Source organism: Dromiciops gliroides, chromosome 3 (genome assembly GCF_019393635.1).
Source record: "Dromiciops gliroides isolate mDroGli1 chromosome 3, mDroGli1.pri, whole genome shotgun sequence".
In the NCBI taxonomy this organism is placed as follows: domain Eukaryota; kingdom Metazoa; phylum Chordata; class Mammalia; order Microbiotheria; family Microbiotheriidae; genus Dromiciops; species Dromiciops gliroides.
This window is the reverse complement of record NC_057863.1, coordinates 534,264,265-534,291,490: the sequence shown is the minus strand read 5'-3', so window position 1 is coordinate 534,291,490 and position 27,226 is coordinate 534,264,265. Positions and strand designations below refer to the sequence as shown.

The following is a 27,226-nucleotide window of genomic DNA, read 5'->3' as shown; positions in this document are numbered from 1 at the left end:
GACCCCTTTTTGCCTGAGAAATTTTTACACATATATGGTATAAAGGTATATAAAACAGGTATACATAACCTTTGACTGTTGGCAAATTTTTCACAACCCCCACATTCAGTTATGCAACCCCATACGGAGATCCACAGTTTAAGAAGCTAGGTCCATCTATAAAGACACAATGTAAGATCAAGAAGAAAGGTCTGTTAGAAGGACTTAGTAACTATCCTTAAATGTTCAGATCTGAAGGAAAAAAAAACTTTCTACTCATAATAATTCTAATTCTTAAATAATTTATCTCAGCCAATGCATCTGGGACTCACCTTATGCTGCAGCATTATAGTTGTAATAACCAAAAACACTCAGTAGCCATCTCTGTGAAGGGCAGAAACAACAGTTATCTTCTATCCTGCAAAAGTGATAAAGAACTTCAATTTAAGGTAAGATTAAGCTTCTTAAGTTCTTAGTTTCATTTCTAGGAAAACATTAAGAATAATTTCTGGGGGCGGCTAGGTGGCGCAGTGGATAAAGCACCGGCCCTGGATTCAGGAGTACCTGAGTTCAAATCCGGCCTCAGACACTTGACACTTACTAGCTGTGTGACCCTGGGCAAGTCACTTAACCCCCATTGCCCTGAAAAAAAAAAAAAAAGAAGAATTTCTAAAACCAATGTCTAGAGAGTAAAGAAAGAGCAAGAGACAAGGAATTATAATAATGGAAGGTCACCCACATTTGCCAAAGTCAGTGAATGACCTTTGCTTTTTGCTCATGGGGTGGGCCCAGAACCATTATCAGAACCCAAGTTATCATAACAGCTGGTAAATCCATCAAGGATTATAACCTATAAAGTGAGGTTATTTTTTTTTCAGGAATGAATCTTGTTTTCAAGTTAATTCTTAATGAAATCACTTAAATAACAGCCTAAATAAAAGACAATTAGCAAGGTAAATGTGCCAAAGGAAAAAACATTGACATAAGTTATCTTAAGTACCAGGTTTTTTTTTCCAGTCATGTTCAAGTATTAATGACCCCATTTGAGATCTTTTGGCAAACATACCAGAGTAGTTTGCCATTTTCTTCTCCAGCTCATTTTACAGATGAGGAAACTAAGCACTTGCCCAAGGTCACACAGCTAGTAAGTGCCTGAGGCCATATTTGAACTCAAGAAGATAAGTCTTTCAAACTCCAGCCCCAACACTCCATCCACTGTGCCACCTGGATGTCCCAAAGATATCTCAAAGTGAAGTATAAAAGTTTTTTAAAGCCCCTCTTCTAGATTAGTAGCATCATTAGGGCTGGACTTAGGGGATGTAGGGGTCCTGGGCAAATTCCCCTGTATGATTTTTCTTTCTACCCTTAACAAGAGGGAAGTCCAGCAAAGTAAACATCAGGGTCAAGCTTGAAGGGGGAAAAAAATAAGATTAGCTAACATTTATGCTGGCCTTAGAATTTACAAAGCACTTTATGGATACTATTTCATTTGAGCCTTACAAAAACCCTGTGGAATAGGCATTGTTGAGATAACACACACAGAAAACACCAACTTTTAGATCTGGATTGGAACGTGGATCTTATCTTGTCTGTCTTCACATTTCATAGATGAGAGAATAATAACCAATCAAAAGCATTTATTAAGTACCTACTATTGCCAGGAACTGTGCTAAGTAACAGGAATATAAATACATATAAATAAATATAAGTTTTTGTATTTGTATCCACAAAACAGAACTCACCTTCAGGGAATATGTCAGAGAAAACAACATGTAGTCATATAAGCACATATGAAGTTTATATGTAAAGTTAGGACAAAATAATTTTGAGGAAGAAACATCAGCTGTGAGGATCAGGAAAGGCACTGCATAGAAAGAACTTTGAAGGAGGCTAGGGATCCTTTGGTGCAGTGGTTAGAGCACTAGGCTTGGAATCAGGAAGATCTGAGTTCAAATATGACCTCAGGGGCAGCTAAGTGGCACAGTGGATAAAGCACTGACCCTGGATTCAGGAGAACCTGAGTTCAAATCCGGCCTCAGACACTTCACACTTACTAGCTGTGTGACCCTGGGCAAGTCACTTAACCCTCATTGCCCCGAAAAAAAAAAAAACAAACAAATATGACCTCAGATAAATGCTTAATAGCTGCGCGATGCTTGACAAATCACTTAACCCCTATTTGGCTCATTTCCTCATCTGTAAAATGGGGACACACTAGAGAAAGAAATAGCAAACCACACCATTATCTTTGCCAAGAAAACCCCATGGACTTGTATGTGAGGTCATGAAGAGTTGTACATGACTGAATGACTGAAAAGCAACAACAAAGGATCCTAGGAGGTAGAACTGGGGACAGAGTGAATTCCAAGTACTGGGGGAAACCTGTGCAAAGACATGCAGATAGAAAATGGAATATTGTGTGTGAGGATCAGTGGCATCAGTTTATTGTACTAGAGATTGCATGAAAGGGAGTGATGTAGAATAAGCATGGAAAGATAGGCTAGAGCCAGGTTTTAAAAGATTTTAAATGCCAGAAGAGTTTGTATTTAATCCTAAATGCAATAGGAAGGAAGTTCATTGAGTTGGGGAGTGACATAATCAGACTTGTGCTTTTGGAAAATCACTTTTGGCATCTCTGTGGAGGACAGATTGGAATGGGGAAAGACTGGAAGCAGGGAGACCAATTAGAAAGCCATTGTAATAGTCCCATAAAGAGGTGACTTAGGCTTGAACAAGAGAGATATCTCTGAGTAAACAAGAGAGATGTTGTAGAAATAGAAACAAGATTTGGCAAGTGATTCTTTATTGAGGTACAAAAGAATGAGAAATCAAGGATAACACATTTCAAACCTGAATGACTGGAAGAATCATCATGTCCTTGATACAATTAATTTATAGCTAGCTAGAAAAATTGATTCATTAATTAATAGATGAATAGTTGAACAAATACACAAATGGATAAATGAATGCATAGATAGTTAGATGGAATATCTATATTCTATAGATAGATAGGATATTATCATTAGAAGAGTTCTTTAAAAACATCCCAGTCCATCCCCTTCTTTAGGTAGATAAAAGCCCAGAAAGGGGAAGGATCTTTGCCAATGTTACATCAAAAATCAGTGGAAGGCCCTTTCCATCTCTGGGAGTTGCCATGAGAGCAGCCACCACCACCTGAGGTTGCCCCCACCACTGCCATGTCTGCCCATCTGCAGTGGATGGTCCTCCGGAACTGTTCCAGCTTCCTCATCAAGCCCAACAAGCATCCGTACAGCACCGAGCCCATCAACCTCAAGGCCCAAAACTCCTTCTGCTGATCCACTGGAAGACGGTGGGCATCGAGCCGGCCGCCGATGGCAATGGCATCGTGGTGGTGCTGAAGTGCCGGGCAGGTCAGAGGAAGCCTGCCACTTCCTGTGTGAGGACCACCATCAACAAAGATGCCTGGGCCACACTCAACAGCGTCCGGCACATCATCCACAAGAACAAATACTAGAAAGATCTCCGCATGGCCGCTCCGCCCGAGCCAGTGCCATCCTGTGGAGCCAGAAGCCAGTGGTGGTGAAGAAGAAGTGAACCTGCCCACCCAAGAGCACTTAGGGGGCCAGACCTGCCTTTGGCTAATAAAGTCAAACTGCTTGAAAAAAGAAAAAAAAAGTCAGTGGCAATACTAGCTGTGTGACCCTGGGCAAGTCACTTAACCCCAATTGCCTCACCAAAAAAAAAAAGTCAGTGGCAAAGGATTAGAGCCCAGGGCCTTGGAATTGTGGTGTGTGTGTGTGACTCTATACCATATTCCATATCTTATGGGGCAGGGAGCTCTCAGTTCACAACAGGCAGATTGTTGGCTTCAGACTGTGGAACAAGGGAAGGTGGTTAAACATTGAGAGAGATTATAGAATATTCATAGGGTTTATTTTAGATGAACTCTTGATGCACTGGATAAATCAATTACCCAGAGCCATGTATGTTCTTAGGAGACTGGAGGGTGATTGCAGCAGTGAGCTTTTGTATCTGACCTTGTGGCAAGACCAGGGAGGAACTACTTTGATAATCCTCCTGCTCCTTCTGAGGGGAGAGCATAGTATGACTACTGCCCTACTGGAATGCTATCTGCCTGGGAGCAGAGGAGATGACAACTAGGCAGAAGAGGAGAGACTGGGTGTGCCCAGAAGTATAATCAGGGTGTAGAATGTGCAGGCAGATACACTGCAAGAGGATGGAGCTGGCTACATAGCATCACAGAGGTAACAGCACAAACATATGTCGATCTACATGTACAAATATGTATAAATATGCATATACACATCTATGTGCCTGTGTGTGCTATTAATTTTGTGATATACACATATTTCCATCCATATTCTATATAATGTAAATACATGTGCTTCTGATTTAGGCTATCTATGGCCCAACATTATAACATCTGGGATGTTTTCATTTCTTCTTTCCTATAGGATGGTGATTTTCCAGACAAGATTGAACACAAGGATGAGGATATCTTATTCAGGGAAAATGGTGTTATAGGCTTTGAGAAGGTAAAATTCGAGTCATACTTGTATCCAGAACACTACCTGGCATTTGAGGAAAACCAGAACACTGAAAAGCTGGTTTTAAAGGATGCACTCTACAGTGAGGAAAAGTGTATAATGTTCACGCGTAAAATTTGTTAAGAGAGAATTAGAAGAAAACTAAGAACTTCGGACCTGGATAGGACCTTAAAAACAATAGCATCTCATTGTGGTTCTAAATGCTAAATTAAATTGGTCCAAAAGACATTATTCAATAAAAACCTTAGGGAAGTGGGTAACAATGCAGAGAAACTAAATTAAGATGTATATGTAAAAACCAGTTATATTAAATTATAAAAAAATAATAATGTGACTGTGGCATTGAATTTATCTTCTTATATGTAATAATGATATCATGAACCATGAAAATCTAATGAGAGAATTTTAAAATATGAACTTGATACATCCTAGAAGTATCTGAGAATTAGTTCAGTGCATCACCTGGGGGAATGATGGCATATTAAGGATTCAGTTCAATTCAATGACTATTTGTTAAATGCCTGATGAGTGGCAGGCTCTATGCTAAATGCAGGGCATACAGAGACAAAAACAAAACAGTCTCTGCCCTCGAAGAGCTTCCATTCTTCAGCAGTGTGCAATATGAAAGGTACCCAACAAGATGGCTAATAAAGATGCTATTCAACACCAAATGACAGAGCCAACAACAACAACATTGTTGCTGGGTCTTTTTGACCAAAGTATTTGTCACCTTCAGACAAACCTGTTCATGATGAGTTGCTCCATATTTAGCAAGGACAGTCTCAGACAGTAGAAAGTCTATCTCTTCTATTACAAACAATTACTTGGTAGAACCGATCAGAGCTTATATTGTATGGGCATAGTCCTTGGGAATTCGGGATTATCTCTATATCATAATCACTTGATGAAGCAATAAGCATTTATTAAGTACCTATTCTATACCAATTAAGGACAGCTAGGTGGAGCAGTGAATAGAGCACTGGGCCTGAAGTCAGGAAGACTCATCTTCTTGAGTTCAAATTTGGCCTCAGACACTAGCTATGTGACCCAGGGCAAGTCACTTAACCCTGTTTGCCTCAATTTCCTCATGTATAAAATAAGCTGGAGAGGAAATGGCAAACCACTCCAGTATCTTTGTAAAGAAAACTCCACATGGGATCATTTGCATTTCTCTAATCAATAGTGATATAGAGCATTTTTTCATATGGCAACAGATAGCTTTGATTTCTTCAATCATAAAACTACCTGTTCATTTGACCATTTCTCAATTGGGGAATGACTTACATTCTTATAAATTTGATTTAGTTCCCTATATATTTTAGAAATGAGGCCTTTATCAGAAATACTGGCTGTAAAAATTGTTCCCCAGCTTTCTGCCTCCCTTCTAATTTTGGCTGCATTGCTTCTGTTTGGACAAAACTTTTCTAATTTAATGTAATCAAAGTCTTCTATCTTGCATTTCATAACATTCTCTATCTCTTGTTTGGACATAAATTGTTTTCTTCTCCATAGATCTGAGAGGTAAATTATTCCTTCCTCTCCTAATTTATCTGTAGTATCACCCTTTATGTCTAAATCTTGAACCCATTTTGACCTTATTTTTGTATAAAGTGTAAGATGTTGGTCTATGCCTAGTTTCTGCCGTCCTATCTTCCAGTTTTCCCAGCAGTTTTTGTCAAATACTGAGTTCCCCCACATGAGGTTTATAAAGAGTTAGACATGACTGAAACCACTGTACTACCTAGTTGACTAAAAATGAAATGTCCATATAAAATTATACCCAATAGTTTAATTTCATGAGTTTATAGATGTAGTGCCTTAGGGCACCTCTAACTTGCATGTGGATTCCCAAGACAGGATTGAAGATATTCTGTGAGTATGCGAGCCCCTACCAATGTATTTACCTTTGCTAGTTAACTAGAAGATGTCTTTAGTTCAAAGAAAAGAAGCTGAAATCAAACAATTCTCGTCTAAGCCTGTGATATACTCTCCCACAAGTACACATATCTCTCAATGGGAACATAAGAAATAAGGAGACCATAAATGTGTATGGATACTCATAAATGAAACATTTATAGGTAGGAATATACATAGAAAGATATGGAACCTGTTCAGAGTGGGAACACATTGGGAATGGCACACATGTAGAGAATACATGTGACCAGGGCTCATTTACAGAGGGACACAGGGAACATGCAATCAGTATCCTTCATCTGTTACTAAAAAGCCACCAATGTCTTCTCATGATTTCATCATACAGCTTCTACAAGGATTGCTCCCCACTGGTCTAATGTGTCATACATACATGTGGTGCTGGGCCTGAGGTAAGGAAGACCTGAGTTCAAATCCAGCCTCAGACACTTACTAGCTTTGAGCAAGTCACTTAATCTCTGTCTGCCTCAATTTCTTCAAATGTATAATGGGGATAATAATAGTATTCTACCTCACAGGATTCTCATGAGGATCAAGAGATAATATTTCTGAAGTGTTTAGAACAGTGCCTGGCACATGGGAGGTATTTAGTAAATACCTGTTCCCTTCCTAATCCATGGTCTCTGGTGAACACACAGTTTCTTCTTCTTTTTTTTTTCTGTAACAAACATTTAATTTTTTCCAGTTACATGTAAAGGTAGTTTTCAACATTCATTTTCATAAGATTTAAAATTCCAAAATTTTCTCCCTCCCTCCCTTTCCTCCCATCTCCACAAGATAGCAACCAATCTGACATAGGTTATAAATGTACAATCTACAAGTGCTCTTTTTCTTTTTTTTAGTCTGTGTTCAATCAATATCGGTTCTTTCTCTGGGAGTGGACAGTATGCTTCATCATTAATCCTTTGGGATTGTCTTGAATCATTGTATTGCTCATAGAACAACAATGCTGTCACTGTGCACGATGTTGTCCTGCTTACCTCACTATACATCAGTACATATGAGTCCAGGTTTTTCTGAAATCATCCTGCTTGTCATTTCTTTTTTGTTTGTTATTTGTGGGGCAATGAGGGTTAAATGACTTGCCCAGGGTCACACAGCTAGTAAGTGTCAAACGTCTGAAGGCAGATTTGAACTCAGGTCCTCCTGAATCCAGAGCTGGTGCTTTATCCACTGCACTACCTAGCTGTCTCTTGTCATTTCTTATAGTACAATAATATTCCAATACAATCATATACCATAGCTTCTTCAGTCATTCCCCAATTGATGAACATTCCCTTGATTCCCAATTCTTAGCCACCACAAAGAGTTGCTATAAATATTTTTTGTACAATTTTCCCCTTTTCTCTTTTTCACAATTACTATTGTTAATTGTTTCCTTCCATCCTATTCCCTTCCCCATGATATTATCTATCTTCTTTCACCCTATCCCTCTTCAAAAGGGATCTGCTTCTGACTCTCTCCTCCCCCAATCCGCCCTCCCTTCTTTTGGCCCTCCCTCTTTATCCTCTTCCCCTCCCATTTTCCTGCAGGGTTAGATAGATTACTCCACCAAATTGAGTGTATATGTTATTCCCTCCTTGAGCCAATTCTGATGAGATTAAGTTCTTTGAGCCAATTCTGATGAGTGTTAGGCTCATTTACTGCCCAGGTTAAATAGATTATGCCACTGAATTGGGTGTGGAACACATAGTTTCTTCTAAGAATTTCTCCCTAGTGGTATTATGTGTGGGTGCTGCTCATTATGTTTCCCTGGTCCTGGGGTTGCCTGTCATCTTGTGCCAGTATAAGCACTGTGAATGTAGTTGTGAAGTTCCTTTCTACTTCCAATTTTGACTCCAGGTAGATCCCTTGTCCATTTTACATGTGAGGCACTGAGGCAAACAGGGTTACGTGTCCTTAAAATGAGCTAGAGAAGGAAATGGCAAACCACTCCAGTGCCTTTGCCAAGAAAACCCCAAATGGGGTCATAAAGAGTTAGACGACTGAAACACCTGGACAACAATAACAATAGGCTGTCCTCTATGCCTGGAGTGCTCATATGCCACCTCCTGATCCCCTTAGTCATTAACACTTGCTCCCTCTCAAAATTGTGTTTACACATTAGAATACCTCTAAAAAATGTGAGCTTCCTCAGAGAAGGGGCTGTTTTGTCAATTGAATCCCAAGTACCTTGCATATAGTAGGTACTTAACAACTGCTTCTTGGATTGGATTAGAAACTACCAGATGCTCTATAAGGGTGAGCTCCATGTGCATCTGTGTGTGTGTTTTCACACTCAAGGGCAAGTTCTGGTGTTCACTGGTCTGTCTACCTTCCTCCTGTCTCTTGCTGCAAGTTCAAATATTCCTAGCTGTAGTTCTGGAATCAGGACCAAAAGCTAGTATAAGGGGCTAAAATTCTAGCTATACTGTCTAAAATATCTAATGAGTAGTTGCCATTAAATTAGAAGCTTTAGCAAGAGTTTAGACTTTTAAGCATTTATTAATGAGAATAAGAATTTGGAGAAGAGAGAGAGAAAGGCCTAGATTCAGCTGTCTATCTCAGGGAGCTACAATTCTCTTACTCTGCTCTCCACGAGAGTCCTGGCAAAAGAGAGAGAACCACATCTCCTTCTTCCCATAAGCCTCCTGTGAAACTGGGCACATCCCATTAACTCATGCACACAGCTCCAAGCTAACTGGCTGGTAGCCTTGATTGACAGTACCCACGAGCAAACGTCACTTCCTAACGCCAAGGAAAGCTGCATGGCTTGCCCTCAGACGCCTTCTCCTCATGGCAGAGCTTTCCTACGGTAACTCTCCAGCAGGTGGCGTCATTCCAATCATTACACTAGGACCAAAAGTGACTAAGCCACAGGTATACATGTGTATTCTTGCTGTATCCTTTGTTTTGATGTGAATAAATTGTATTTAAGTAAGCCCTGTGTGTGTAAACAGAACTGAAGGAAAAGATCCCAATATCACATCAACAATAGGGAATGGGTAAAAGTAAGGTTGGAGCTGAGTCTGCAGCTCTAATTATCTCAGTTTACAGAGTTTCTGTAAGAGGGTTTCAGCTGCAACAAAGGTAGAGAAACCTCTAGGTACAGAGTAAGAAGACCCAGAAAGACACTTAGTACTGTGGGTCCAGGACCAAGGCTGAGCAGCAGTGACAGATGGGAGCAGAGGGAGGAGAAGCCAATGATGCTGCAGAGACTCCAAAGTACTGGGGGGCTAGAAAGGAGGGGAAGCAGGCAGAGCAGTACAGACTTATTCACAGACTGCACTTATGGCAGTCCCCAGCTGTGGGGCTATCAGGGAAAGGAGAGAACGAAACACAGACTCACAGAATCTCACAGTTGGAAGGAACCTCGTTGACCATCCAGTATAACCCATACCAGAGAAGGAATTCCCCACCACAATGTGCCCAACACAAGGTCATCTAATCTAGCATTTGTTTGAAGGCCTTTGGTAAATGGAAACTCACAACCCCCAAGACAGCCCACTGTATCTTTAGGTAGTGCTAATTGTTGGGAAAGTTTTCCTATATTTTTTCTTTATATCCAACATGCCCATTTTCTTCAAATGATCTCATAAGCTTTGAATTCAGCCTGGTATCCCTCCTCTAAATACTTTTCAGCTTAAGAAAGATCCCCCTAAAATGTTCTACTTAGGGCTGAAAACAATATTCCAGATGTGGCCTTATCAGGGCAGAGCACAGCAGGACTACTGCCTGCCTAGATCTGGATACTGGATTTGCATCAGGAAGAATTGAGTTTGAATTCTGCCCTAGATGCTTGGGATTATAGGGTCATAGGTTTAAAATCTAGCTAGGTGACTTTCAGCAAATCACTTAACCTCTCTCATTTTCACTTTGTTCATCTGCAAAATGATAGCAACTCCTTCAAACCCATTGGTGAACTGCGGGGGCGGGGGGAGGAACGGACTCTACCCCGAGCATGTGAAGAACTCCCCAAGGAGGAATAGGCAGATGAGAACAGTTTGTTCCAACAGTCATGAAGGTAACTGAAGCAGGTGCTGTGGAGTACTTAAGAGCCTGGTCAGACAGGGAAGATACCCACTGCATCCTGGACTATGGCCACATCTTGGCTTTTGTCTTGCCATTGAACTTGGATGACTCTGGAAGAGAAAGTGAGGTTGACGATTTTGTACAGCTTTGCCTCACCTAAGTCCAATCCACGCACAAGTCAAGATATCACCTGTGATGTCATCCGTCCTCTTTGAGAATGAAGGATGAACAACAACCTCACAGGGCTCCTGTCATAATCAAAGGAGAAAAAACAAGTGCTTTGAAAACTGTAAAGTTCTATACAAATGTAAGTTATTATATGACATTTCAACTTTTATTCGAGTCATTAATAAAAGTGTTAAATAGGATAGGCCTAAATACAGATTCCTGTATTATGAGGCACCCCACCAGAAAACTCATTTCAGGTTGACAATAAATGACTCTTCCTTTGGTGTGACTGGAACCCAACTCCATTCAATTCGTTTTTGTTTTTTGTTTGTTTGTTTTAAAGTGTTGTGTTTAGTTCTTGGTGCTTCATTTTATTTTTTTTTGTGTGAGGCAATTGGGGTTAAGTGACTTGCCCAAAGTCACATAGCTAATAAGTGTTAAGTGTCTGAGGTCAGACTTGAACTCAGGTCCTCCTGAAACCAGGGCCAGTGCTCTATTCACTGCACCACCTAGCTGCCCCTATTCAATTCGTTTTTAATCTACCTAATTGTAGTCATCCTACCCAAAGGAATGTGCTTTGCTAAAAGCTAAGTAAGCTAGATATTTATAAACTAGATATGACCAGCTAAGTAAAGCTGCCCAAAAAGGAAAGATGAATCTGGCATGGCCTATTTTTTTCCTAAAACATTTTTTTTTATTTATTTTTGTTATTCTTAACTTAGGAAACTGAAAAACACAAACTTTTCTGTATACAAAGAGAACAGGAAAAAAGAGGATTGCATATGAAAGCCTGTATCTCCATCATGTACATCCTGCATTTCTTTTCAAAATTATATTATAAATTCTACATAAGTTTCAAAGTTACCCTGATCCTCTGTGACCTTCTGTTCTCTCCTGTTCATTTTTTAAAATGCTACAATGAGTAACTTTTTATTTTTTTTGTTACAGCTATCACTGCTATTCTCTCAACCTCCCAACTTTAAAAAAAAAAACCCTTGTTAAAAAAAAAAAAACAGTCGAGCAAAACAACTATGCACAACAGAAACATAACCTGTTCTTGATGGAACTCTGCTGGTTCTCTATAGTCACAATTTCCTTTTCTAGAGACTCACTATCCATCCCTTGAACAATACACTCTAGACTTTGGCCAGGAATCTAAGTCATGGTTTCTGTCCTAGAGTTTACAGACCCAATTTTCTATCCTTTTTTGAAAATGTGTCATTTGCCCTTCACTCGTCCTAAGATACGATTTCCATTCTTCACAATCTCAGCAATTGTGCTGCCAACTCTTTCATACCCTGGGATGTAGCTCATCTGGGCCTGGTGACTTGAACTCATCATGGGCAGCTGGGAACCTTTTTAGTGCTGCCCTGTTTGATTTGGGTATAAGCTCCCCATTAGTCATTTTTGTTCTGTCCTTCCCAGTTCAAAGATATTTCAATGTGACAGAGAAAACAGAAGAGAAATAAGTGTCAATCCAGTACAAAAGCTCGGGTCAACAAGGTGATCAATAAATAAAGTAAAGCATCTATTCAGAGTCAAGGAATTACAATTCAGAACAGTGCACTGTTTTATGGAAGAGAGGTACAAACAGACATTATATACATCAGAAAAGGGGTGGGGGAGCAGGGTGGGGCAACTATGTAGATAGATTGCACAAATTATTGCAGGATGATAGCACGTTCCTGGGGAAATCACAAGATCAGTTGAAGCCACCTCTAACCAAAAGAAACAGGCCACTGACCATGCCCCTAGCAAGGGTCACCTGTTGTTGTTAGTATTTTGTTCTCAAAGAAAACCATGACATTGGGGTGATGTCATGACTCACAGTGAATTAGATTTAAGTGAGAGAAGGCTGTGCAAAGTCACCAACTTCACTCTCTCTTCCAGAGCCATCTAGGTCCAGTGGCAACCTACACATCAGGACAACTGGAGATGGCCCCAGATGGTTTTGGGGTTTTTTTTTTTTGAGGCAATTGGGGTTAAGTGACCTACCGAGGGTCACACAGCTAATAAGTGTCTGAGGCCAGATTTGAACTCACATCCTCCTGACTACAGGGCTAGTGGTCTATACACCACTAAAACTCCTGTTATTTGTCCTATTTCACTATTAATTCACAAAATATTTTTTCTTCAAATAATAATCATTTTAAAAAAGAACCTTTGAAACCATTATTCCAACCCCCTCATTTTTACAGATAAGTAATCCAAAGGTGTGTTGCAAAATATTTTCCCTCTCCTGTTTCAACATTACTTTTTTCCCTTAAAGAATCATAATTTTCTATAAATTGTTCATGGATAGGCTGAGCTAATATAATAAAAATGAAAATTCTACCTTAATTAATTTACTTATTCAGTACCATACCAATCAGACTACCTAAAACAAAATTCATCTGGAAGAACAAAAGGTCAAGAATATCAAGGGAACTAATGAAAAAAAAAATGCACAGGAAGGTGGGCTAGACATACCAAATCTGAAGCTATACTATAAAATAACAGTCATCAAAACTATTTGGTACTGGCTAAGAAATAGAGTGCTGGATCAATGGAATAGGTAAGGCACAGGAGACACAGTAGTAAATGACTATAGTAATCTACTGTTGGATAAACTCAAAGACTCCAGCTTCTGGAAGAGGCACTTGGTATTTGACAAAAACTGCTGGGAAAACTGGAAGATAGTATGGCAGAAACTAGGCATAGACCAACATTGTACACCTTATACCAAAATAAGGTTAAAATGTGTACATGATTTAGACATAAAGGGTGATACCATAGGTAAGTTAGGAGAGGAAGGAATAGTTTACCTCTCAGATCTATGGAGAAGAGAGCAATTTATGATCAAACAAGAGATAGAGAATATTATGAAATGCAAAATGGATAATGTTGATTACATTAAATTAAAAAAGGTTTTGTACAAACAGAAACAATGCAGTCAAAATTAGAAGGGAAGCAGAAATCTGGGAAACAATTTTTACAGTCAGTGTTCCTGATAAAGGCCTAATCTCTAAAATATATAGGGAACTAAATCAAATTTATAAGAATGCAAGTCATTCCCCAATTGAAAAATGGTCAAAGAATATGAACAGGCAGTTTTCAGATGAAGAGATCAAATCTATCTATTGCCATATGAAAAAAATGCTCTAACTCATGATTGATTAGAGAAATGCAAATTAAAATAACTCTGAGGTACCACATCACAACTATCAGATTGGCTAATATGACAAAAAAGGAAAATAATAAATGTTGGAGAAGCTATGGAAAAATTGGAACACTAATGCATTGTTGGTGGAGTTGTGAATTGATCCAACCATTCTGGAGAGCAATTTGGAGCTATGCCCAAAGGGCTATGGGGTTGTGCATACCTTTAACCCAGTAATACCACTACTAGGTCTATATCCCAAAGAGATCACAAAAAAGGGGGAAAAGGACCCACACGTACAAAAAAATATTTGTAGCAGCTCTCTTTGTGGTGACAAAGAATTGGAAATCAAGGGAATGCCCATCAATTGGGGAATGGCTGAACAAGTTGTGGTATATGAATGTAATGGAATACTATAGTACTGTAAGAAATGATGAGCAGACAGATTTCAGAAAAGCCTGGAAAGACTTAAGTGTACTGATGCCAAGTGAAGTGAGCAGAACCAGGAGAACATTATATACAGTAACAGCAACATTGTGTGATGATCAACTATAATAGACTTGGCTCTTCTCAGCAATACAATGATCCAAGATAATTCCAAAGAACTCATGATGGAAAATGTTCTCTACATCAAAAAAAAAAAAAAAAAGAACCGTGGATTCTGAATGCAGATTAAACCATACTGTTTCTACTTTTTGGTTGTGTTTTTTTTTCTTTATTGAGATTTTTCCCTTTTGTTCTGATTCTTCTTTCACAATATGACTAATGCAGAAATAAGTTTGATGTTATTGTACCTATATAACCTATATCAGATTGCTTTCTGTCTTAGGGAGGGGGGAGGGAAGGGAGGGAGGGAGATGAGGTTAGATTACTTGAAAGATGTTTAAGGTCCCTTCTAATTCTAAATCCCATGCTTACTTACAAGCTCAGCTTCCTCATTTTTCTACATAACGTAGTTCAGCTAAATACATTATCATTTAACAAATATTTACTACATCCCTGCTATATCCACGTATGAGGAGGACTGGTCGATAGGGTCCAAGTCCATAAAACATATGGAATCTGCTCTTCTGGGTGCCAACCTACATGGATACTTGAGGAATCTGCTTCTGGAAAAATAGAATGCAAGGCCTTGTCTTCAAATTCAGAACATGCAAATTCTATATATTACTAACAAAGCCCAGAAGCAAAAGATAGAATGGGAAATTCCATTTAAAATAACTGCAGACAATACAAAATACTTGGGAGTCTACCTGTCAAGACAAACCCAGGAACTATATGAATACAAATACAAAACACTTTTCAGACAAATAATGTCAGATCTAAACAATTGGAAAAATATCCATTGCTCATGGGTAGGCTAAGCTAGTATAATGAAATGACTATCACACAGTAGATTTCTATAGAATTTTACTACCATGTCTTGTGTACTGATCTACCACTCTATTTCTTAGCCAGTACTAAACAGTTTTGATGATTGCTGTTTTATAGTATAGTTTTAGATCTGGTATTGCTAAGCCACCTTCATTTGCATTTTTTCATTAATTCCCTAGATACTCTCTCCCTTTGGTTCTTCCAGATGATTTTTGTTATTATTTTTCCTAGCTCTACAAAATAATTTTTGGTAGTTTGATTGGTATGGCACTGAATAAGTAAATTAATTTAGGTAGAATTGTCAATATTGTTTGATGAAGAACTGTGGGGGCAGGTAGGTGGTGCAGTGGATAAAGTGCCCACCCTGGATTCAAGAGGACCTTCAAATCCGGCTTCAGACGCTTAACACTTACTAGCTGTGTGACCCTGGGCAAGTCACTTAACCCTCATTGCCCCACCAAAAAAAAAAAAATTAAAGAACTTTGAATGCCTTGATTATTCTCAACAAAACAATGATTCAAGACAATCCCAAAGGACTATTGATGAAACATACTATCCACCTCCGAAAAAATAACTGATATTGATGGAACAGACTGAAGCATGCTATTTTTCACTTTCTTTCATTTTTTTCTTTTAATCAAGTTTGCTTATACAAAATGGCAAATATGGTAATGTTTTTACATTACATAACCATACATGTATAACCCATATCTGATTATTTACTGCCTCAGAGAGGGGACAGGGGAGGAAGGGAAAGAGGGATAAAAATTGGAACCCAAAACTATAAATAAAAATGTGTAATGTTTAAATAATTAAATGAAATAAAGGGCGATACCATACACAAACTAGGAGAGCATGGAATAACTTATCTATCAGATCAATGGAAAAGGGAACAATTTATAACCAAACAAGAGATAAAGAGCATTACAAAATGCAAAATTGATAATTTTGACTATATTAAGCTAAAAAGTTTTTGCACAAACAAACTCAATGCAACCAAGACTAGAAGGAAAGCAGAAAGCTGGGAAGCAATTTTTTCAGCGTGTCTCTGATAAGGCTCTCATTTCTCAAATATATAGAGATCTGAGTCAAATTTATAAGAATACAGGTCAATCCCTAATTGATATATGGTCAGAGAGTATGAACAGGCAGTACTTAGATGAAGAAATCAAAGATATCTATAAACATGGAAAAAATGCTCTAAATCACTATTAAAAGAAATGCAAATTAAAACTATTCTGAGGTACCACCTTCCTTCCACCTACCAGATTAGCTAATATGACAAAAAGGGGAAATGATAAATGTTGGAGAAGAGGTGATAAAATCAGGACCCTAATGCACTGTTGGTGGAGATATGAACTGATCCAACCATTCTGGAGAGCAATTTGGAACTATTTCCAGAGGGTAATCAAACCGTGCATACCCTTTGGTACAGCAATACCACTACTACATCTGTATCCCAAAGAGATCAAAAAAGTGAAAAGGACTCACATGTACAAAAAATATTTATAGAAGCTCTTTTTCTGTTGGCAAAGAATTGGAAATTGAGGGGATGCCCATCAGTTGGAGAATGGCTGAACAAGTTGTGCTATATGATTGTAATGGAATACAGATTTCAGAAAAACCTGGAAAGACTTATATGAACTGATCCTTAGTTAAGTGAGCAGAACCAGGAGAACATTGTACATAGTAACAGCAACATTGTGTGATGATCAATTATCAATTATGACTGACTTAGCTTTTCTCAGCAATACAATGATCCAAGACAATTTCAAAAGACTCATGATGCTAAATGCTATCCACATCCAGAAAAAGAACTGATAGAGTTTGAATGCATATCTAAGGATAGTATTTTCATTTGGGGGGATTTTTTTCAAAGTTTTTTTTCCTTTTGTCCTGTTTCTTCTTTCATAGCATGACTAATGTGGAAATGTGTTTTACATGATTACACATGTATAACCTGTAACAGATTGCTTGCCATCTTGGAGAGGAGGGAAGGGAAGGAAGGAGGAAGAAAAATTTGGAACTCAAAATCTTTCAAAAAATGAATTTTAAAATTGTCTTTACATGTAATTGGAAAAAATAGTATTAACAAATATTCTGCAACTCTTCCCTGTCAGTTTACTGCGTGATGATGAAAAAATCACCTTCAGGAAGATTAGTTCAAGCCATTCCCTCAAGCCTTTTAATTGACCGCTGACCTAGAACTGTGGGTGTATAGAAAAGGCACCAATAGCACAAATCTCTCTCTCTCTTTTTCTTCTTGTTGGCCACAAGGCATAAAAATTACCCTTTGAACTCCAGAGGTCCAGTGAAGGTGAGGGGATGCCAGGCTCTTTTTTCTTATTGTTTCTGGCTCTTTATACCCCCCACTTCAGAGCCCCAGAGAAAATTACTTAAAGCATTGGTGTGTTTAGGGTCTCTCCAAAAATTATTAACAGGATCCCATCTAGAAAGGTACACAATTGACAATATAGATAACATATAGCACAGCTATTTATTTGTTCCACATAGAAAAAATGCTTAAAACACAAAAGACTCATAAGCATACATAGACAAAGACTTAAAACATGAAATAGTAACCTATAACTCCTGTTATACTCTCTCCCAGAAGGTTGATACTTAAAATTTCAAAGCATGAAATATTTTGGAGGACTTCTGAACAAACATTTCCTTTCCACTTTGATTACACTATTTGATCAATTTCTTCAAGTTCCATATCTTTGGGCAAGCCAGAGAATGGCTCAAACTAATCCTTCTGAAGGTGATTTTCTTTTCCTTCAAGAAATATTTATTAGTTGGGGGAGGGGGAGGTTACTGCTATCAGTCACCTAGACCTCTTAATTACTCTAGATCCCTCAAGTAGAAATAAGGCTGTAAATATACCCCCCCTCAGAACTACTAAATCACTTGTGCTTAGGGAAAGAAAGACAAAGAGCTACAAGATCCAGTCTCAGACTCTCCAAGGCAAGGAAATGTTCTTGTTGCCATGTGAGGATAACCAGGATAGTTATTAGGGATGGGAGAGAAAAGAGATCCTCTCTACCCCATGGAAAGTTTAAGAGAGGACTAAAAGTGTGAGAGTCAAGTTGTTTTTCCCTTCAAAATCTACTTAGTAGGCAGCTTGTATAGTTCAGTGTTCGTTCCTCTTTGATTCAGCCCCATCCCCAATTATGGTTGTGGAAAGTTGCATATGGGGACCAACTAGAAGCCTTTGGTTGTACATATCTTTTTAAAAAGGGAACCATCAGAAAGAGCCCTAGGCGAATATGCTACCGAAAAGGGCCCAGATCTAAGAATGCTCCCCGGAAAAGAGAAGTGCTCTAGATAGAGCAGAGCAAGTAGTGGGATGGGGGATGGGATGGGGGTTATAAGCTCTTCTGCCTATTATTCTAGTGTAAGAATCTTAACAGAAACACAATGAACCAATCATTCGATTAATAAATAGGCATTTATTAAGTGCCCACTGTGTGTCAGGTACTGTACTAAGCAGAGGAGATAAAAGTATAAAAGTGACCCTGGGAAAGTCACTTAACCCTCACTGCCTAAAAAAAAAAAAAAAATTTTAAAAAAAGACAAAATTAAGGCTATGGAACAAATGAATGAATAGGTCTAGAGATCCCTCTGGTGGTGGATGGTATACATGACAGAAAGGACTGAGTGCTTAATAAATAGCACATAATCCTGATTCCCACTACTCCATGAAATCAAGTCCTGGTCACCTTGCCTTCAAAGTATCACATATACAACATATTAATGCATTCTCTATTTAGTTACAGAATTTTAGTGGGCAGTGAAAAAACTTGACATAATTTAATCGGGAGTGTAATGGATAAGGCACGAGATCTGAAGTCAGAAAGACCTGGACTCGAATTCCACCTCTGACATCTACTAGCTGTGTGGTCACAGACAAGTCACACAAACCTCTTTGAGTCTCAGATCCCTCATCTGTAAAATGAAAATAGTAGTAACCATATAGTACCCACCTACACAAGGACTTTATGAGGATGAATTAAATGAGATCGTGCTTGTAGGAAGCTATAAACACACTAATTATTATTATAATTCAGAGCTTGGGGTGGATGAGATAAAAACAGAGGCTAGAGAGAAGACAGAACTACCCAATCGTTTTACTTCTATTTTGTCTTCCAAGAAGGGAAGGACAATAATGACTAATAGGGAATTATAATCCAAGAATGAATGAAAAGATTAACAAACAGCTCATCTGCCTTATATGAACTGAAGTTATCAGACCCATCCAAATGACACACCAGGATATTCATCTTCTGTCAGTGAACTTTGAAAAATCATAGAGACTGGTCAGCGCGGATTTTCTGCGCATGCGCCTCTCGGAGGTGGGTGGGGTGTGCAGGGGGGGCGTGCTGGCGGAAGCAGCTGCGGAAGCGGAAGCAGAGGTGGCAGCAGCGGAGGCGGTGGCTGCAACGGAAGCTGAAACGGCAGAGGAAACGGAAACAGCAGCGCGTCAGCGGCGGCGGCGGCGGTAGCGGCGGCGGCAGTAGTGGTAGGCGGCGGCAGCGGCGGCAGCGGCGGTAGCGGTAGCAGCGGCAGCGGCAGCAGCGGTAGCGGTAGGCGGCATCCAAGGCGGCATCTGTGTGGTGGCTGTGGTAGCCCGGGGTGCGGGACTGAGAGCTAAGGCGGCCACGCCCTGCAGGTCGGCCAGGGCTGGTGGCTGGGCCAGGGGCGGGCAGGCCGCACGAGCAAGGCTGCGGCCCGCGAGCTGAAGGCGTCTCTGCCGCCGTGCTTAGGCCTCAGTCTTCACCTCGGCTCCGGCCCGAGTCCCTCCCGACCCCGCTGATCTCCCCCCGCCCCCGTTGCCTCCGCCATGGCTTGGGTACTGAAGATGGATGAGGCGGTAGAAGCGGGCCTGGTGCACGACTTCGACGCCAGCCTGTCGGGCATTGGGCAGGAGCTGGGCGCCGCCGCCTACAGCATGAGCGATGTGTTGGCCCTGCCCATTTTTAAGGAAGAAGACTCTGGCCTTCCGTTGGATGGTGACCCCAAACAGCCACCCTTTCAGTACATTCTGTGCGCTGCCACATCCCCTGCGGTCAAACTGCACGATGAAAGCCTCACTTACCTGAACCAAGGTCAGTCCTACGAAATCCGGATGCTGGACAACCGGAAAGGGGGAGCTGTGCCTGAGATCACTGGAAAGTTGGTGAAGAGCATCATCAGAGTTGTGTTCCATGACAGACGGCTACAATATACAGAGCACCAGCAGCTAGAAGGCTGGAAGTGGAATCGCCCTGGAGACCGGCTGCTTGATCTCGATATTCCAATGTCTGTTGGTGTCATTGACATAAGAACAAATCCAGGCCAGTTAAATGCAGTTGAGTTTCTTTGGGACCCTGCAAAACACACATCGGTATTTATCCAGGTCCACTGCATCAGCACAGAGTTCACTCCTCGCAAGCATGGAGGTGAGAAAGGGGTCCCTTTCAGAGTCCAAGTTGACACTTTTAAACAGAATGAAAACGGTGACTACACTGATCACCTGCACTCAGCCAGCTGCCAAATTAAAGTTTTTAAGCCTAAAGGAGCAGACAGAAAACAGAAAACAGACCGAGAAAAGATGGAAAAGAGGACGGCTCATGAGAAAGAAAAGTACCAGCCTTCATATGATACAACCATCCTCAGTGAGTGCTCCCCATGGCCCGTCACAAGTGCATCCTATGGCAGTGACAGCCCTGCGCCTGCTCCCACTTTCACCCCTGCTCAGCACAGCACCGGCAGTGCCCCAGAAAACAATTCTTCTTCTCCAAACCATCAAGGAGATGGAATTTCCCAAGGCTCCACTGAACAACTTCACCCATCAGCCACCATTCAGGAAGCCCAGCAATGGCTGCTCAGGCACAGGTTTTCCAACTATGAGAGGCTCTTCGCCAATTTCTCAGGTGCAGATTTACTGAAGTTAACAAGAGAGGACCTTGTACAGATCTGTGGCCCGGCTGATGGCATTCGGCTCTACAATTCACTGAAGTCAAGAACAATTAGGCCTCGTCTCACCATCTACGTCTGCCAGGAGCAGCCTAGGAGCACACAGCTAGAAAGACAACCAGACGCAAGCCACGGGGATCAGAGCAATGAGGCAGTCTATGTTTATCACGCGATCTACCTGGAGGAGATGGCAGCCTCAGAAGTCAGGCAGAAATTGGCTTCAGCATTTAATGTTCCTCTACAACAGATTAACCAGGTCTACAGACAGGGTCCCACTGGAATTCACGTTCTCCTTAGTGACCAGGTGGTTCAAAATTTTCAAGATGAGAGTTGTTTCTTATTCACCACTGTAAAAGCGGAAAATAGTGATGGCTTCCACATCATTTTGAAATGAAACCACATGCTGGCCCTCGCTTCACCCTCCTTGTATGGAGACTGGACCTGAGGGACTCTGGGATGAAACTTCATCACTTACAGATGTATCATATTGAAAACTCGAGGTAATCTTTGTGATGTGCTGCCCAAGAGGGTGGATTTGCTTTTTGTCATTGTCATTACCACAAGTCCTCCCGGTAGTGCAACGTCCTGAGCCATGGTGAGGTGCAGAGATGGACATGGGCCACTGCCGGGCCCCTTTGCCCTTGGCCAGGCCTAGTAGCCACCTCACTCTCCGTGATACTGTGTCCAGTTTGGAAATTAATGTAGCCCCTCCTGTGCCTGTTTAGTTGTCCCTGTTTATACTCCCAGTGACTTGGGGAGGCCTGGGGACAGAGGAGCAGGTTGCCTGGAAATCTGGGCAGAGATAAATGGGGCTGGAAATGCCACTGTGTTGTGGGTCAGTCCCCACTACAAGCCAATGGTAATTGTTTGGGGGGGAGGGGCATGTGAGGTGTGGGTGGACATGTGACATGCCTGAAGCCAGCTGCTTCCAGACTTGTCCCAGGGCCACATGGTCATTGGAGGTGCTTCCCGTTCTGGCACCCTGCTGGAATCTCTGCTCATGTCAACTTTTTCCTGTGTTTCTTTATCTATTTGCTCCTTTAAAATATGTATATTGTTGAACTCTTAGCCTAGACAAAAAACAAAAACTAAAAAAAAAACTAAAAAAACTAAAAAACTTTAAAAAAAAAAAAGAAAAATCATAGAAAACAGGAGGGGTACCACAGGACTGGAGAAGAAAGCAAATGAAGTCCCAATTTTTTTCTTAAAAGGGAAGATAATAGGATCTGTAAATTTTAGACCACTGAACTTGACTTTGATTCCAAGCAAAAATTTAAAGCATATTAAACAAGGGGTGATTTTGTGAGTATTTGTAGAGGGATTATGGGAACATGAAGAGTCGGTCTGGTTGCTCAAACACAGATGCAACCAGACTATCTTTGATTCCTTCCCCCCAAACCCCGCCCCCCCCACCCCAGATTACTAGGTCAAGTAAATTCCATGGATATAATTGCTTGGAATTCAGTAAGTCATTTAGCAAATGATATCCTTTTGGACATATTATAGACATGAAACCTTTGTGTTATAGTACAATTAGGTATATTTAGTACTGGATGAACAATTGAATCCAAATAATAGTGTATAGAGTCAATATAGAGAATTGTTTCTAGTCATGTGTCTTTTAGATGTACCCTATTCTGTTCATTACTTTTGTAAATTAATCTGCAAAATTGGAATGAAGTTATAAAGCTGGGAGAAATATCTCAACATGATAGAATGTCAGATTGAATCAAAATGAAATTTGACAGAGACAGTCTTAGGTTCAAAATTTGAACTTTGAAAGTATGTAGTGGGACTGACACAGCTAGATAACTTGTCATTAGAAAAAGATCTGGGGATTTTAGTGGACTGCAAACTCAATATGTGACAATACTATGACATAGAATCCCAAAAGACTAATACCATCTTAGGCTACATTTGTAGAAGCATAGTAGCTAAAATGAGAGAAATGATATCCTTTCTATACTCTGGCCTCTTCAGATCCCATTTATGGAATTATATTGGGTTTATAGCACCACATTTTAGGAAAAACATTAACAAATGTTAGTATAATCAGAAGATGGCAGACAATGGGAATTAATTGATTAATTAATTAAAGCATTTAAGTACTAATGATGTGCCAAGCACTGTGCTAAATGCTGAGGATACAAATACAAAATGAGACAGTTGCAGTCCTTAGGGAGCTTATATTCTAACACTTATAGTTTGAGTGGTGGCCAGGGAAGGGTTAGAAAGTTATAGGGAGGGTGGGTGGTAGACCCCTGAGGGACTTGATTGACATGCTTTTTCTAGTAGCAATGGCAGTGTTGATTCAAGTCTGGTTCTAGAGCTGAGGAAGAGGCAGTGTTCTAGGGCTGAAAGGGTTAAGTCCTCCAGGATATCTTCTCTGGTCTCCAGTATTCTGCAGTAGGGCAGATGGTAAGAACATGTTATTTGGTCATTTTTCACTTGTGCCCAGCTCTTTATGACCCATTTTGGGATTTTCTCAGCAAAGATGCTGGAGTGGTTTTCCATTTTCTTCTCCAGCTCATTTTTACAAATAAAGAACTGAAACAAATAGAGTTAAAGTAACTTGCCCAGGGTCATACAGATAGTAAGTGTCTGAGACTGGATTTGAATTCAAGAAGAAGAATTATCTTGACTCTAGGCCCAGCATTCTTCTATCCACTGCACAATATAGCTGCCCAAGAACATGACTGGGATATAAAGTGAAACATGGCTGGGGTCAGTTAGGTGGAGAGGTATGGTAAAGGGACTAAGCCATACAAGAATCAGTTAAAGGAATTGGGCATGTTTTACCTAGAAAAAATAGGTCAGATGGCCTTCATATCCCCCAACACACTAGACCATGTGGGGAAGGAAGCATAGTCCTTGTACCATACTGCCACTTGCAGATACTCCCTCTATAACCATCCTTCAGCAGCCTCTCTTCCTTTGAAGTTGGCTCAAACCAAATATATCATCCTATGATTAACTGTGATAGACTTGGCTCTTCTCAGCATTATGATGATCCAAGACAATTCCAAAGAACTCATGATGGAAAATGTTCTCCACATCCAGAAAAAAAAAAAAAAGAACTGTGGATTCTGAATGTAGATTGAACCATGCTGTTTCTACTTTTTGGTGGTTTTTTTTCTTTATTGAGGTTTTCCCCTTGTGTTCTGATTCTTCTTTCACAACATGACTAATGCAGAAGTATGTTTAATGTGATTGTACATATATAACCTATATCAGATTGCTTTCTGTCTGAGGGAGGGGGGGAGGGGGAGGGCAGGAAGGGAGGGAGAAAAAAAATTGGAACTAAAAATCTTATGGAAATAAATGTTGAAACTATCTTTACATGTAACTGGAAAATAATAAAATACTTTTATGATTAAAAAAGTAATAAAAATAAAACCATATATCATCCTATCCAGATTCCAGTATTTATCTACCTCCCATTAGGTCATTTTCCCTCATTTCCTAAGTTCAGAATCTGGTTTACAGTCTTCTCTGTGTTGACCACTGCCCTTAGACTAGAGATCATGGCATGTATAGAATTGTCCTTCAAAAAACCTTAGCCTCCCAGTTCACCAAGCTTCTCAACTCCTGTGACCTAACCCTTTATTCCATCTTAATCACACAAAGATCAGTTTCACCATCAACCATAAGTATTACATGCCCAAGATAAAGAATGCTGAAATTCTTCAATCCAGCCATTCATCATTCCATCTCTTCCTGTAATTCACTCTCTTGAAGTCTATTCTTCATTTCACTCCCCTACCCCCCCCCCCCATACTTCTAGTCACTATCTCACTCAATTCTCTTGCAAACCATTCTGGCTTCATTTTCCTCCTTACCCAATCTTAACCTTACAGGTAACTAGTTCAATTTTATACTGTTTCTCTACTTTAAAATCTCTTTCTCCCTCCTTATCATTCATGACTTGTCAAACCTCAAACCTGAATTATCCCCATCATCCTCCATGACCATCCATTTGCTGCTGAACAATGCTATGAGTCATACAATCTTGCCAACTGCTTCAACTACAGATTCATGTTTTCTAATCTCAATTGAACATTCATTACAAGATAATTTTTTTCTTTTCCCTATCTCATTCCCCATAATAGCTGTTCCAAACCTTTTTTCCTTAAGCCTCCAAAACCAACCCTTACCCCTTCCTACTCAGTAGATACCCTCATCCTATACTTCACAGAGAAAATAGAAACCATCTGCCTTGAGATCCCCTTTCTCTCCTATTCCACCTCTCAAAACCTATTGACATCATTCACCATTCTCTCATCCTTACTCCAGTCTCTGAGGAAGAGACTTATTAACAGGTACAACTGCTATGCGTGTACACTTGGTCCTGTATCTCTTTCTCCCTACCTCTCTGCTAGCAAAGACTGTGGGGAGATACTATTTCTCTTGTCAAGACAAGGTAATGGTTATGGTTGTTGTCCTTTGTTTTCAAAGAGGATCAAAATGACATCACTATGTTGGAATCAAGGAACAGTGTGTACAACTGTGACTGATCAGGCCAATATGAGCTTGGAAGGTTCTACCACATGCTGGACACAAATAGTCCATGTGAACGTTTGGAGTAGAGATGTTTCTAAATGTGTGCATCTCATTTCTTTTGAGCTACTACAATTCTACCTTGCTTATAGTACATAGCACCTTTGATGTAAGCATGCCATACTGGATGATCCTATGATAATGCTTCCCATGTCTTACAATTAATTCCAAAGTTCTTCAGAGAGACATTGAGAATGTCCTTGCATCACTCTTGACCTCCATGCAAGCACTTATTTTGTGTGAGTTCTCCATAAAATGTTTTTTTTAGCAAAGGTACATTTGGCCGTCAAACAACATGACCAGCACATTGGAGTTGCACTCAGTGGTAGAGTTTGATGGTTCAGAGTATAAAGAGCAATTGTTTCTGTTTTGGCATACTTCCCCTCACAGATTGATTTTTTTTTTTTTAGCTAGGTAAAAGAGGTCATTTTTTTTTGCCTCATTTCTTACCTATTTTTTTTTGTTTGGTTGTTTTTTTTGTTTTGTTTTTGTTTTACGGGGCAATGGGGGTTAAGTGACTTGCCCATGGTCACACAGCTAGTAAGTGTCAAGTGTCTGAGGCCGGATTTGAACTCAGGTACTCCTGAATCCAGGGCCGGTGCTTTACCACTGCACCACCTAGCCGCCCCCTCTTACCTAGTTTTAATAACAGAATGGGTGTTGCCTCAAAGAAACTGAGACCTGGGAAAGACCTTAGCTTAAAAAGGCCAAGGTCTCCCACCACATCTGGGGCCACTTCCATCCATTCAGATCTATACCTTGCCACTGGACCCAAATGGTTCCAGAGGAAAGAGTAAGATTGGTGACTTTGCACAGCCCTGCCTAACTTAAATCCAATTCACTTGCAAGTCAAGACATCACCTCCCAATGTCTTAGCCCTCTTCAAGAACAAAGGACATGGGGCAGCTAGGTGGCACAGTGGATAGAGCACCAGCCCTGGAGTCAGGAGGACCTGAATTCAAATCCAGCCTTAGACACTTAACACTTGCTAGTTGTGTGACCATGGGCAAGTCACTTAACCCTAATTGCCTCACCAAAAAAAAAAAAAAGAACAAAGGATAAACAAAAACAACAGAGTTTGAATGCTTAGCAGTTTAGTTTGAGAAAAGTCCTCAGTGTCTTGTATGTTATCCTGCCAGGTAATCTTCAGAATCTTCCCAAGACAATTCAAATAGAAATGATTCAGTTTCCTCGCATGGCACTAGCATACTGTCCAGATTTCACAGGCATACAATAATGAGGTCAGCACAACAGCTCTGTAGACCTTCAGTTTGGTAGACAGCTTAATACTTCTCTCCCACACTTTCCTTCAGAGCCTCCCAAACACTGACCTAGCTCTGGCAATACGTGCATCAACCTTATTATCTGTGTGTACATCCCTGGAAAGTATATTGCAAAGGTAAGTGAACTTATCCACAGTATTCGTAACGTCTTCATTTGCTGTAACTGATGGTTCCACATATGGATGGTGTGGTGCTGGCTGGTGGAGAACCTGTGTTTTCTTGGTGTTAATTTTTGGGCCAAAATTACTACAAACAGCAGAGAATTGATCCATATT

The 27,226-nt window shown here is 40.3% G+C and overlaps 1 protein-coding gene and 1 pseudogene across 1 annotated transcript; both read left to right on the top strand.

Annotated features, from left to right (window-relative positions):
• Nucleotides 1–3,176: 3,176 nt before the first annotated feature.
• On the top strand, nucleotides 3,177–3,636 carry LOC122745710 (annotated as a pseudogene).
• A 16,016-nt stretch (nucleotides 3,637–19,652) lies between these two features.
• LOC122750192 (upstream-binding protein 1-like) lies at nucleotides 19,653–24,199 on the top strand. The gene has a single exon (XM_043996867.1). The coding sequence runs from the start codon at nucleotides 19,997–19,999 to the stop codon at nucleotides 21,503–21,505; it is 1,509 nt and encodes a 502-aa protein (XP_043852802.1). The 5' UTR covers nucleotides 19,653–19,996; the 3' UTR covers nucleotides 21,506–24,199.
• The last annotated feature ends 3,027 nt before the right edge of the window (nucleotides 24,200–27,226 follow it).

Excerpts from the sequence above, each read along its gene's own strand:
- LOC122750192 (XM_043996867.1), top strand. The coding sequence starts at position 19,997 with ATGGCTTGGGTACTGAAGATGGATGAGGCGGTAGAAGCGGGCCTGGTG.